At 49.5% G+C, this 13260-nt stretch overlaps 4 protein-coding genes across 4 annotated transcripts; 2 read left to right on the forward strand and 2 right to left on the reverse strand.

Annotated features, from left to right (window-relative positions):
• Positions 1–694: 694 nt before the first annotated feature.
• Positions 695–1336, reverse strand: BU25DRAFT_17732 (uncharacterized protein). Its single transcript, XM_033700876.1, has one exon. The coding sequence runs from the start codon at positions 1247–1249 to the stop codon at positions 827–829; it is 423 nt and encodes a 140-aa protein (XP_033563377.1). The 5' UTR covers positions 1250–1336; the 3' UTR covers positions 695–826.
• An 869-nt stretch (positions 1337–2205) lies between these two features.
• Positions 2206–4394, forward strand: BU25DRAFT_465246 (uncharacterized protein; the record flags this gene model as incomplete). Its single annotated transcript, XM_033710647.1, has 3 exons — positions 2206–2911; positions 3305–3695; positions 4010–4394. Exons 1-3 carry the CDS (start codon positions 2575–2577, stop codon positions 4392–4394), a joined length of 1113 nt encoding a protein of 370 aa, XP_033563378.1. The 5' UTR covers positions 2206–2574.
• A 1179-nt stretch (positions 4395–5573) lies between these two features.
• Positions 5574–7011, reverse strand: BU25DRAFT_337668 (nucleotide sugar dehydrogenase; the record flags this gene model as incomplete). The annotated part of the gene is made up of 2 exons (XM_033702686.1): positions 5574–6419; positions 6478–7011. The coding sequence occupies 2 exons, from the start codon at positions 7009–7011 to the stop codon at positions 5574–5576; spliced, it is 1380 nt and encodes a 459-aa protein (XP_033563379.1).
• A 2324-nt stretch (positions 7012–9335) lies between these two features.
• On the forward strand, positions 9336–12174 carry BU25DRAFT_364193 (carbohydrate-binding module family 18 protein). Its single transcript, XM_033703780.1, has 5 exons — positions 9336–9832; positions 9890–10012; positions 10064–10428; positions 10481–10545; positions 10597–12174. Exons 1-5 carry the CDS (start codon positions 9660–9662, stop codon positions 12115–12117), a joined length of 2247 nt encoding a protein of 748 aa, XP_033563380.1. The 5' UTR covers positions 9336–9659; the 3' UTR covers positions 12118–12174.
• The last annotated feature ends 1086 nt before the right edge of the window (positions 12175–13260 follow it).

A 13260-nucleotide genomic window follows, 5' to 3' on the forward strand; every position in this document is an offset into this window, starting at 1 on the left:
GCCACGAGACAAATGCAGAATTAGAAATTATCAATTACAACAAAGCCAGTTGGTGGCACTGCAAGTATACCACTATAAAAATGAGATTGGAAGTTCGCAATGTTGTATGAAACTGTCACACTCTGGTCGATTGTGAGGTCAATGTAGATTATCCCATGACACCAAAGAGGGAAACGGGCTCGCTATGCACCTTCCTGAATCATCACGATTGAGCCCTCCAAGTTATCAAATTTTGAAACACTGTGCTTATTGCTTGCTACAGTATATGAGCAGTTGCATCCCACACGTGGTTTCCATACGACTGGTCGCAATGGGAGAGTGCGTGTTCACCTGGGCACTGCACTATGGCTGTCAACGGAACTGCGTCGCTGCGATGCATTATCTCACTGCTGTCACAGCCGCCGATTCTTCTGCACCCAACGGAGCAACAAACTTGAGAATGACGTGGGAATACTATAGTTTGGATGATCCCATGTATGATACAATGCACATCGCGACACCAATCGTGGGCTTGCTTGGGCACAGATCTGCTCCGGTCGGAATCCACCTCCCCATGACGTAGCGCTCTTGCGGAGATCTTGCAAGGCAAAGAATAATACTGAACATCTCAGTTCGAGCCGCTCCCACGCCCAACGTTGAAGCTGCACAACTACATCAAGCTTGTGCATGATCGAGTCGGACAGATATAGCCGAAGCAAAAGGTGTTTTCACCGCTAGAACACGTCCGCGTCTCATGTTCAGCTGGCTTTGGATGCGGAATTGCTGTCAGTGGTACGCACTCCATCAATGTAGACCTTGCCAACAAAAGTATGGCGGCACACTACACTTAGCGTTGCGCGTGCATCGTTTCCCCAAAGAAGCTAGATGTCGTGATTTTACCCCAGTCGTGGTGTGCTGGTTGCAGTGGCCACGCAAAATATCGAACGCGTAAAATCTTGAGCGTGGTGGTAAGTTCCGCACGCTGCACCCAGGCCGGCGAGAATGTGACGGAACGACAAGGATCTGACAGTCGCTGATCGTACCCGGGTGGCTTGTCCGTAAGCGGTAAGAGCGCGGCATGTGAGACCAGGACACGAGGAATATCACGTGACGCCAAGTCGTGCTCAGAGCCTTGCTGATTCATCAGCCGAGTTAGGAAATCCCCGCTCAGATTTCGAGTGTCTTCGAATACAACAGGGTCGGGTTGTGTAGATCCAGGCAGGATCAGGAGTGCCGACGCATGGAGATCGTTCGCGTATGCTAGCCGCATTTGTAAGAAATGATCGACCTTTGGTGGCGTCGATAGATTTAGTACAAGCCGGAGAGGCCCGTTGGGCGAGGCGCACGGACACCATCCAAAATTTCTTAGTCCAGTACCTCAGTGGTGAGTTTCCAAAGGCGAAAATCGTGCCCGGGAGACACGTCGGCCCTATGGAGCTGAGATTTACAGCCGCACGATTTGTTTTCGGCGACTTGACTCAGAAGGGTGACCTGACCCCAGGCCCATGGTGGCAGCCGTCCCAGGGTAAGGGATGTACGTTGTCTCGAGAAGCATCGTGCAGCAAGATCTGGAAGCGATCCTTCGAAATGGGAGTGAGAAGCTAAGCCTTGACACCATGCAAGCATTTCGTTAGCGCGCAATTTGCTGGTCTGCACAACACGCTATATCGATGAGTAGGTTGAGTAAGTCTAGAATCGGGAAGACGGGTGTTGACAGTGACTGCGACAGGGTGTTGGCACCAACACAGAGGCTTGGTGATTAGATAACTCACGAGTATTCTCGAGATCGCTGTAAGTACCTGGCGACTGGGACTTGTTTGAAGTGGCTTTGACGTACTATGAGCTGCAGGGGGTCCGCGCGCGTCGGGACGCCAAGGTTGGATTAAAGTTCGTTGGTTAGCGGAGGCGCCACGAGTTCGCTTAACGCAGAGGCAGGGGTATAAGTCCCAAGAACGTAATGGCCATACCTAGCTAGGGCGGATGGCGCTAGCATAGCGCCCACAAACGTTCAGGCATATACGAAAGAGCTCCTTTTTTCATTGATCGAAGCCCGCACGGTTTCTCAGAACCCCATCATCAATAGGAAGAATATGTTCAAATACAAAGAAAACAAGGTCCTGTACTAAAATGCTTTGTTTTCGTTGTTTTGGTGTAGATTACTATGAGCATCGTGAACGCGGAACATTTGGTGGGGGTCCGTGCGTTGGGGTGGATAATCAAAAAAAACGAGCTCCTTCGTACACACCCGACACGACCCTGTCTGTTCTGTCATGTCCATCTGTTGAACGGCTGATTTCCCCGTCACGGTAGGGTATCCCCGCTACAAATGCTAGTACTGTACGCACATCGTGTTTCAGTCGGTATCCGACCCTCGGTTCCAGTTATGATTGCCCAACCGTGCACAACTACGATCGTGCAGCTATCTGATCCCAATCCTGGATCGCTGTACATCGCCACGCGAAAGGAAAAAAACAGCCGACCGCTAAGAGCCCCACATCCCAACACGAAGATCAGCAATGCAACTCCATTGCAACCAGCCATAACTCTACCAAATCAAAAGCTTTTTGCATAATTATTTGTTCCTCATCAAGCACAATGTCTCGACAAGGAATTGCCAACTTTACAACCCCCCAAAAGGCATGGATAAAGGGCGCTGCTGACTACATGGACCACCTTGGCATCAAGTACTCCCATAACGATCTTTTCAAGTACCATGGCATGAACAAGCAACAAGGCTGGGCCATACTAAAGGAGGACTTGGAGCTGGCCAACAGGACCCATCATAACTCAGAATTCACCAAAGAACAACGTAGGAGACCTCTCAAACTCTCTGCCAAAGACCTTGAATGCTGTGACAGGTTCTTACAAGATGTTGGATGGGATGCAAGAGTGCTTACTTGGGATCAACTTTCAACTGAACTTGACTGTCACGGTATCCTCTCCAGATCCCCTGACAATATCCGGATCCGCTCCGTACTGTCCCTGACCGTACGCACCAAATCCCCAGCGTCCTTACGCGCCTCCGAAGCGGACGTACAACCTCCGGTCACCTCCGGAGCAGGCCTGCAACCCCCAAAGCAGGAGTATTAGAATTCTGCAAGCCCCGCTCTGGGACTTGCAACCCCAATACCTATCCAACTCAGTTCCGATTATTAACCGGTAACCAAACGAACCCACACGTAAGTATATAGACTATTGCTGGTAGAGTTCTGTTTGGTACACAACATCTTGTACCTACTTAGATACCGTACGTAGTAATTGATTTAGACTCCTAGCGAGTCCTAAAGGGCCTACTCGTAGCATCTTTGTGACATTGACCTTGGAGTATGTGGCAATACCCTCTGTACCCATCTTGGCAGTATGGATTACATGAAGTGTGTTGCTTGCACAAAGGGTTGGGTCAGTCAAAAGTTGGCTAAGAAGCGTATTAGCCGGTCTGAAGATGCACTCAAAGAGAGACCTCAGCCTGATGACTGGAAGTCTGTCCGCTTTTCAGATGAAGTACACTGGCGTGTAGGTCCCCAAGGCAAGATGTGCATCATCAGGAAACCAGGAGAGCGCTATTGTAGCGACTGCATTCAAGAGCAACTTAACCGCAATGATGAGAAGCAGTGGGAAGCTGCTCATACTTGGGCTACAATTGGGTACAACTTCAAGAGCAACTTGACGTTTTACAACACTCCAGGCAACAAAAATGGCAAGCTCTCTCTCCGTGTGTGTAACACCTATGACCATATCCACCCTGATACCAATGTGGTTCCTGCAGGTCTCAGCACACCGCTCCTTGTCTATCACAAACTACCTCCTTGTCACCTGGACAAGGGTACTTCCAATTCCCCTCCAAAAGGGATACTTAATGACTCCAATACTGTAGTTTAGATAGAGTAGTTTTTCTGTATCCTTTTGTACAAGACCTATAGGTATAGGGAATTCAATCCTAGTGTTCTCAACATCCCAGCACTCCCATATGCCTCATAGTGGACTCACACTTACTACAGGATATCTTCCCTACTGGCCTGCGTCGTTACAGTGTGTACCGCGATCAGATCCTTGAGCCAGTAGTCAAACCATGGCTTGTTTGTGGTGATACCTTCACACTTGAAGAAGACAATGACTCTGGTCATGGTGGAGGCTCAGGTAACAACATTGTAGCCATCTGGAAGCACAAAAACAAGCTTGACAGCTACTTCAACTGTCCTAATTCACCAGATCTTGCACCAATTGAGAACTGTTGGCAACCTCCAAAGCAGTACCTCAAGCAATTTCCACATTGGGATGAGTTTGAAACAAGAGAGTTAGCATATGAAGGATGGCAAAAGCAAGTTACCCAGCAGTTTATTAATGAACGTGTTCTAAGTATGCCACAGCGATTGACAGATTGCATTGAAATGGAGGGCAGAATAACAGATCATTGAGCATTGTAATACCACAAAATCACATTAAGATAGCTATTCTATAGTAATCTACAGCTTCAAAAACCTTACAAGCTTTGAATTCAGGTCAAAAAAAATATTGTTTGGAACAATTTGTATGAAGTTTGGGTGGGGGAAGTTCTGCCAAGTATTTTGCGGTCGGCTCTTTTTTTCGTTCCGCGTGATCGCACAGCTGTATCAAGGGGGTGCACGAACTGACCAGAATACGAGTGTTGATGTCGATCTTATAAGGACCAATAGGACCTTTTCAATGTAGGTACTGATCATTCAGAAACCTCCAGAAATCTCTGTGGGGCACCTCGTATTCTCGTCCGTTCGTGCTCCCCCCTTGTATGTCAGTCGGTCGCAATGCGATATTCGCCACACGTCATGCAGTACGAAAGCTTATTTATCGATTAGATCCTTGGCGATAAAATTCGTCAATGTGGCGCTCAGCCGCACGAAGCTTCTTGTCAGCTGGCTGAGGCTAAGAAAGCGAGGCTCTGCCTCCTGACTTTGACGATGTTGGGTTTGCTGCAGAATTTTAGATGTCTATTCGGGTGCAAAAAAATTCGCACACCAAACCATAGCGAAGTTGAGAAACACCAACCAGGTCACACTTTTTGTCGCGACAAAGTGCAACAACAGCAATTTAACAAATCTTACAAAAACATAGAACTACAGAGCTGCTGCTTCTTTACAATTCCGTCTGCTCAGAATCCATATTTTCGTTGTAGGTGTCTGCCACTATTGGTAGCATCTAAGGGTCTCCTTTGTGTGTGCGGCTTTTTTGGCACCCGAGGTGACAACAATGTAGTTGTGGGGTAATTGGATGCACAATCTGTGAAGGGACCTAACTTGATGTGTGCGAAGATGTCCCCATGAGGCTTGCAGCCGTCTGAGCGGTAGAGAATAATCCACCCACTACGGAACAGCTGTGTTTTTTCGTTGTTGTCAAGTCGAGCTGTCGTTTAATTTGATATCCTGGCGTTGCATCTTAACTAAGTAAACGCAAGACAGGAGTCCCGAAAACTTCGTGTACGGGTTCAAAGTAGTAGTTCTTGAATTGAAGATCAAATTATCATTTTAAGCTAAAGCAAAACGCCTGATTATGCCCTACTCAATAATGTCTAAAGAATTTAAACGAAGGTATCCGCGCGAGAATGCAATGTTGGAAATCAGCTACAAACCCTTTGACAGCCCAGATGGCGATCCCATGCTGTAGTTGGGGTTGATCAAAGTGCCAGTGAAGTCCTCGACCTTGACGCCGCGAAGCTGCTCAAGGACATCCATATCCAGACCCTCCTGGTTGACCGAGACGATGATGCCATCATATGTGCTGAGGTGCTCAGCGTTCCAGTTTGTTGTCGTGTCCATCTTGGGAACAGCGTTGTAGATGTCGGTTCCGACTAGGGGATCGGCAAACTCAACGTAGCTTCCAAAGCGGCTCTTCAATGTGCGAATAATGGCAGCGCCAGGCGAGTTGCTCATAACGTCCTGACCGCGCTTAAAGCCAACACCGACAACAAGGAGGCGAAGCTGGCTGGGATCAACAGCTGCCTGTCTGAGGGATGACTTCTCGTGAACGAGAGACTGGACAAAGCGGGTCGCAACATCTGCGGGGCGCGACCACGATATAGTAGTGGCGTGCTCAAGAAGAGGCATGGAGCAGTTGGACAGCAGGTAGTAAGGGTTGACTGGGATGCAGTGGCCACCAATACCGGGACCTGGACGGAAGGGGAGGTAGCCAAATGGCTTGGATGCAGCTGCATTGCTAACCTCAAAGGCGTTAATGCCAATGTTAGCGCATGCATCTGCCATCTCATTGGCGTAAGCGGCGCAGACCATGCGTTGGCAGTTCTCGTAGAGCTTGGTCATCTCAGCAACCTCTGGGGAAGAGACAGGAAGAAGCTGGTTAAAGACGCGGCCATAGAGGGTGGATATGGATTCCAGCGATGCCTCATCAAGGCCAGAGACGATCTTTGGGATATCCTCGAAGGCGGGGAATGTGCGACCAGGGTCAACGCGCTATGAACTGTTAGTAAGCATGTTGGAGAATTGGAATAGAGCACAATGGCTGAATTACCTCAGGAGACATGCCAACCTTGAGGTTGCGAGATGCCATCAAGGGACCAACGAGCTCGCGAGTCATGCCAACCGCGACCGAGCTCTCAACAACGACAGTGGATCCAGGCTTGACGTACTTCTCCACAGTAGCGATCGCACTACGCAGATATGCTGTGTCGATGCTCTTGTCATCCTTAAGGATTGTGGGGACTGAGATAAGAACATGGCTAGCTTCGCTGATATCCTTTGCGTTAGAAGTGAACTGGATTGGGAGACCAGTAAGTTGCTGGGCCACTTTGGCGAGTCTTTGCTCGCTGAGATCGAATGCAATGACGTTGTAGTGACCAGCGAATGCCTCAACCAGGTGGGTGCCGACATAGCCAACACCGATGACGGCAACGATGGATTCAGGTTTGGTCGGCTCGACCTCCTGTTGGCAGGCAGTCTGCGCAGGCTCCTCGATGACCCACTCTGGCGAGTGAGGGTCTGCTTCAGCAGGAGGAGTGAGTGGAAGACACACAGTGGTGACGGTGATCTCAGGCTTCTTGTCCATAGAGAAGGACATGTTGGCGAACATGCTGTCGGTGAAAGTAACGGCCATTGTAGCGAATGAGGTGAATCTCAAAAGTTGATGATGAGGAAAAAGATGGAATAAGTCACGGAGACACCGAGTCAACGATTGAAAGATTGCTTTGACCAGAGACGGTAGTAGTGAGTGGAAGTGGTTGCTTGGTGATACTTCTAGGCTCGACTTTGACCGATGTTCTTATACTCGAGTGATGTTCGTGTTGTGGTACTCCAGCTCTGGAGTTCCAGCCACGTCGATTCGCGCTGCGGGTTCAGACCTGGCGAGACTGCCATTAGGTTAGGATGACAAAAGCTTTGATCTTTGCTAACAGACCTTTCTGGCTCCTACCCTCAACAGAGCCGTCGCCTGCAACGCCTTTCGGTTGACAGGGCTATGGCTTGTGTGTTCGACAATTCCAGAGCGCCATTTTCTGCATACTCTGCAAGCCTACCGAATAAGGGGACCATGGTAGTATGGTCGAAAGCTTGTTTAGCTCATCACCGGGGCCCCCGAGCGATCGCCAAGGTCACTTGCGGGACGAAATTGTCGAGAACGCTGGCTCCATCCGCTGCTACAGAACACTGTGGCTTACTGAGTAGTATCGAGGCGAGTTGGGCTTTGCATTGTGATATCGCAAAAGAGCCTAGACTAAAGTATCCCATCCACATCAAGACTAGTTAATATTAGCCATGTACGGAGAAGGCGGCCGGAACATTCTCCATCGCTACTGGAAGCGACCAGCGCCTTGAAGGTTAATGCGAAATGTACGCACATGCAACACCCAGCGAGACCAGGCTACAATTTTTATACAGCTTATCAAACACTTGCAAAGTAGTCCTGCGAAATCAAAACATCGTATTGCAAATCACTATAGATGATATGGCAAGCTCACCGATCGGCTACCTGTTTTGTTGATGAAGCTCGTTCCAATGTACTCCAGCTGATGGTCATTACTCGCTCTTATGACACTTCCTTTTTACACTGCCGTACGAGTATACGAGGTCTAGGCAAAGACCCGGTACTCCAACCTCGACGCTCAGCCAGATGCGCTATGGGCTAGATGCCTAGCAAACTCTAAGCGGCACGAATCAAGTCTCTTGCTGTAATGGATCCATCTTTCTGAATAGAACGAGGTGAGATTTCCACGCGCGGCTTAGTCTAGAGTGGGTTAACCGCTTGCCAGCACTAATTTTGCTAGGCAGATGATGGCTTAGATAGCGCTTGATGGCTAAAGGAGACTAACTGTGCGAAACGTCTTTCATTCATTTTGGACTAGGCGGTCAGGACCCGGGGATCACCACTTAGCGAAGCCTCACGACGACGACTCTTGTTTTGGCCTGTGTTTCGCAACTTGCAACAGCAATACAATATTGTACAACTACTGCATATACTATTGCTCATATATTTCTGGTATTATACAAATCTCTCTTACGAACATAGACAAGTAAGAAGGGAAGTTATTTTGTTGCGTACACAGATTTTGGTGAAGTGACCCTGGGTTCCCAATCGGGGGCGCCCGACGGCGCCACCTGGGGCTGAACAAGCGCCTACGCCACGTGCTGCTCTGACTAAACTACTCCAGCTCAGAACCGATCTTTAGCGCACTCGAATCTGCATGCTAACACGAACAAGCCTAACCACCAAGCCACGCAAAAAGAGGCGCTCAGGTACAGATCGCCCCTGAGCTCGACAAGCATGACAAGACGGCGCCACGCCAAGCCTCACGAAAAGGGGGCTCAGGTCGCCCTAAGTTCGACAAGCATGACTAGGCGACGCCACGCCAAGTATCTATTCAGCTCTCCACCTGCAGGCCGTGAGGTGCACAGTCAGCGTTCAACAGGCTGACTTTTTGTTCTAGTCTTGCAGCAAAGAGTTATACAAGCTAGGATCAATTCAACAACTGTCGTTCATACCACAACTACGAAGGAGCGCGTCTTTTTTAAGCGAATATCTCTGTTCCACGCACCCCCTTGCCCTACTGCCCAGGCTACAACAACAACGCAATAATAATGATATCTAGGTAGAGCAGTCCTCCTAACAGAGAATTTCGCGCGCTACATTTATGCCTAACTAGAACAATTGAATTTGTTGTCGTTGCTGTTGCTGTTGCTGTTGTTGTAGCGCAATAGCAAGCTGAACTTGGCGAGTGGTCTCGGCGAGTGGTTTTGGTGTTCCCGGAAGTGATCGCTCAAAAGAAACGGGCTCCTTCCCACCGTGAACAAGATGCTCAGTGGCGTGATCCTGTTGCAAACGAGTCAAGGTTCAAATTGGGTCGCGCGAATCGGCCTTTCAGCCACGTCGATAGTCTTGAACAATTGAGAATTCCACAGTCAGTCATGCTGTCGCTAGTGCTCAACTGAAAAGGTGGAAAGCTGCAGACCAGACCATATCCGTGGCGCTCTTGTCCGGGGGATCTAGACCTCATCTTCGGCATAGCATTCACAGCTATACACCAGTTTATCGGGAATCCCGGCAAGTGTACGTGCGACTTTTGCATGTATGCTTGCATTTAAGTGCGGTCCGTTACGCTGTCAAATTGCTACAACCCAAGCTTTGTTGTGCTACCATCTTGTCACCACCGCATCTAGACTACAACCCCAGACTTGCACGACTTCACGCAGGTTGTAGCGAGTATGGGTTTTACATTCGGCAACATGGCTCGCGCCTTGAGTGCACTTGCAGCAGTGCTTCCCTTCGCCTCGGCTGTTCCATTTGGTTTGCAAATATACTCATGCACTTTGCCTGGGGTCATTGCCCCGGGTTTTGACGATGGTCCGTGGATTTATTCAGAGGATATCCTCGACCGGTGAGTGGTCTTCCAGTGATTGTTACCCTACCTTGAAGCTGCTAATTATGGTCCTAGTATGGAAGCTGCAGGTATCAAAGCCACCTGGTTCATCAATGGGGCCAATAAAGGGAACATCTACGATTACAACTCCACTTTGTTGAGGATGATCGACATGGGACACCAGATCGGATCGCACACGTAAGCAGTCTTTCTATGCATTGTAGCTTTCACGCTGACTGGGCGCATTAGATGGAGTCACAAAGATCTCGCTACTTTGACTGCTGATGAAGTAAAAGAAGAAATGCTTTTGTTAGAGGAGGCCTTGATCAACATCCTCGGCTATTTCCCTTATTACATGCGCCCTCCGTTCTTATCAGTCAGCGCGGTCGCGCTCCAAGCACTCAAGGAACTTCAGTACCATGTTATTATTGGCGACCTGAACACCAAGGATTGGGAGTATCAGACAGAATCTGGGATTGAGACTGCAAAAAAACTGTTTACCGACGGTCTTGACATTGGTCGCACCATAGTAGAGGCGCACGAGCAGGAAGTCTGGACCCACGGAGTACTCATTGACTTCATGATCCAGACAATCCAGGCTAGGGGTCTCAAAAGTAAGGGTCAAATCCACTCCATTGAATTATCGCAAAGACTAACGACTTCAAGCTGTCACCGTGGCGGAGTGCTTACAGGATACGCAAGTGTATCGCCAAGCGCGATCCACTAACACCGTAAGTAGAGTTCCTTCACCCCTATGAAGCCGCCACCTAAGTTATGCACAGACATTCACCGACCCAGAACCAACTGTGGTCTACTCCCTCAACAATCTATGTGGCAACATCAACGCCGGCAACAATCTGGGATGGACATGCCCTCCAAATGGTGGCAGGTGCTGCAGTAAGTATGGACACTGCGGTAGCGGTACCAGCTATTGCGCTCCAACCGTATGCCAGCCCGCTTTCGGATCGTGTAGTGTTGCGCCAACAAGCACATACGTCGACGAAGCCGCGAACGTTAACACCAAGACTGGAATACCCCCCCGGACTGTATCTGCAACAGCTCTTGCAACCCCCCTCGGACGTGGAAGCGTAACACCAGACAGAACCTGCGGAGACGTTGGTAAAGGCAACAACAACGGCTACGTCTGTAAAACCGGCCAGTGCTGCAGCAGGTACGGAAACTGTGGTACGGCTTCAGACTACTGTGCGCCCTCAGTATGTCAGAGCGCTTTCGGAACGTGTGATGATGCCGCTCCCGTACGTGGAAGCGTTTCACCAGACAGAACCTGCGGAGACGTTGGTAAAGGCAACAACAACGGCTACGTCTGTAAAACCGGCCAGTGCTGCAGCAGGTACGGAAACTGTGGTAACACTACAGACTATTGTGCGCCCTCAGTATGTCAGAGCGCTTTCGGAAGGTGTGATGATACCGCTCCCGGACGTGGAAGCGTTTCACCAGACGGAACCTGCGGAGACGTTGGTAAAGGCAACAACAACGGCAACGTCTGCAAACCCGGCCTCTGCTGCAGCAAGTTCGGCAACTGCGGTGCTACAAACGACTACTGTGCGGCCTCACTGGGTTGTCAGTCAGCCTTTGGTAACTGCACAGGCGTGGTTTCTTCTTCCAGCTCGTCAGGATTTTTGACAACGAGTGCAGACAGCTCCTCTCCGATCAGATTGTTGATTAGCAACATCACGACGTCTGCGACGAGTTCTTCTATGGCCTCCAGCACACTCAGCTCTACATCGAACTCCGCGAGTTCTTCCCAGAGCTCACCCAACCCCTCTGGCAGCTTAGCACCATCGACCAGTCTCGCTATCCTGTCGACCAGCAACTCAACTACGCTACCTTCTAGCAGCCCCGCAGTCAATGCTCTACTTGCTGCTTCGCTTTCCGGTAGTGCATCTGTGGCTTCCCTTAACAGTACAACAACCGATGCAGGCCTCCGCACATCTGTTAGCAGCTCTGTCAGCAGCTCTGCCAGCAGCTCTCCCACCAGCTCTGCCAGCAGCTCTCCCACCAGCTCTGACACGGTTTCATCGGCGAGTTCCGCGGCAACAAGCAGTTCGTCGAGCCAAGCTGTTGCTGCTGCTGCCGTTGCCAGCAGCTCACCCATGCCTAGCAGTATCACAGGCTCGAGCAGCACTGCAGTATCAAGCACTTTGACGGATGCAAGCAGTGCTCCGAAAACAATCCTGTCATCCATTGTGAGCAGTTCTATCATTTCGAGCAACTCTACCTCGAGCAACTCTACCTCGAGCAGCTCTACCTCGAGCAGCTCTACGAGCTCTTCCGCTCTATAAATTCTTGTAATGACGGCTCAATGTTAATGATAGCTGCGCTCAAAATATAATAATTTCTCCTCTTAGCAGTATCCCTTGCTCACTTTCAATCACTTGTGCTCCCGAGTGTGTTTAGATACGGAGCATTACTTCTGCTCTCTTATCTTCGTTATTCAGCGTATGGTTCTCAGCAAGATCCATGGCGCACGCAAAGAGCACATCAAGTGCGAGTACTGAGCTGACTGTCACTACAGAACGGTGGTTTGGAAGGTAACCTGAGATAGTCATTGAGTGAACCTTCGGAACCTTAACCTAGATTTTTAAGGTAGGCTCAGACATCTAGACTTGAAAAATGCCCCCCTTAATGGAATCGCACACGTCGAAAGGGTTACTATGGGAATCTGGTTACTTCTGGTACAAACTCTGTTTCGTCACACCTGCAAAACCCCATAATCTCCCCTTTTTTCCCCTCTTTCCCCCACCTTCTCGCTACCCTGTTAAGAGTGTTCTCTTCGTCATGGCCTTACAAACAGGCACACCGCGTCTGTCAATGAATCTTAGCTACTACTGATGGCGTCCCCGCAGACTGTGATTTGTTCAACGTGACTTAACCAAGTTGTAATAGCCAACACACGGTATGACTGCTGCATCGAGACCTCAAACGCAACAACACCAAGCCTTATCTCAGCTGTTGTGATGATAGTACGAAGTGGCAGATTGTCTTGCTGAGTGCTGCTGTACTCAGGTAAGTTGCGAGCGGGTGAGAATTAGCCGCGAAGGACTTTCCTACGTTCATCGCCGCAGACTCTAACTAGTTCGTAGATGAGTGGCAAACGGACAACATTTTCCGGTTGCTCAGCGCTTAAAGACCCCCAAAAAGGAACTCAGAACGTTGGAGGAGCGAGTTGTTGACATAACACGAAACATGTGTTGCTTTTCTACACGGCTACAAGCATAGAAAGTCATCAGCTAACATTAATACTCTTCCTATGATGGAAATGTTATCAGTTGGACCTGGTTTGCGATAGCGGTCATCTTGTCTGTACGATGGTCGATTCGAAAGTACAGAAGGTGGGCGGCTTTGCGAAGATGTGCCAAGCATAGCGTCCAAAAAGTTCAACCAAGGATAACCGAGAGACAACCTGTATCCAAGTGAAGCAAAAA

The sequence above is a fragment of the Macroventuria anomochaeta genome (assembly GCF_010093625.1).
Source record: "Macroventuria anomochaeta strain CBS 525.71 unplaced genomic scaffold BU25scaffold_10, whole genome shotgun sequence".
NCBI lineage: Eukaryota > Fungi > Ascomycota > Dothideomycetes > Pleosporales > Didymellaceae > Macroventuria > Macroventuria anomochaeta.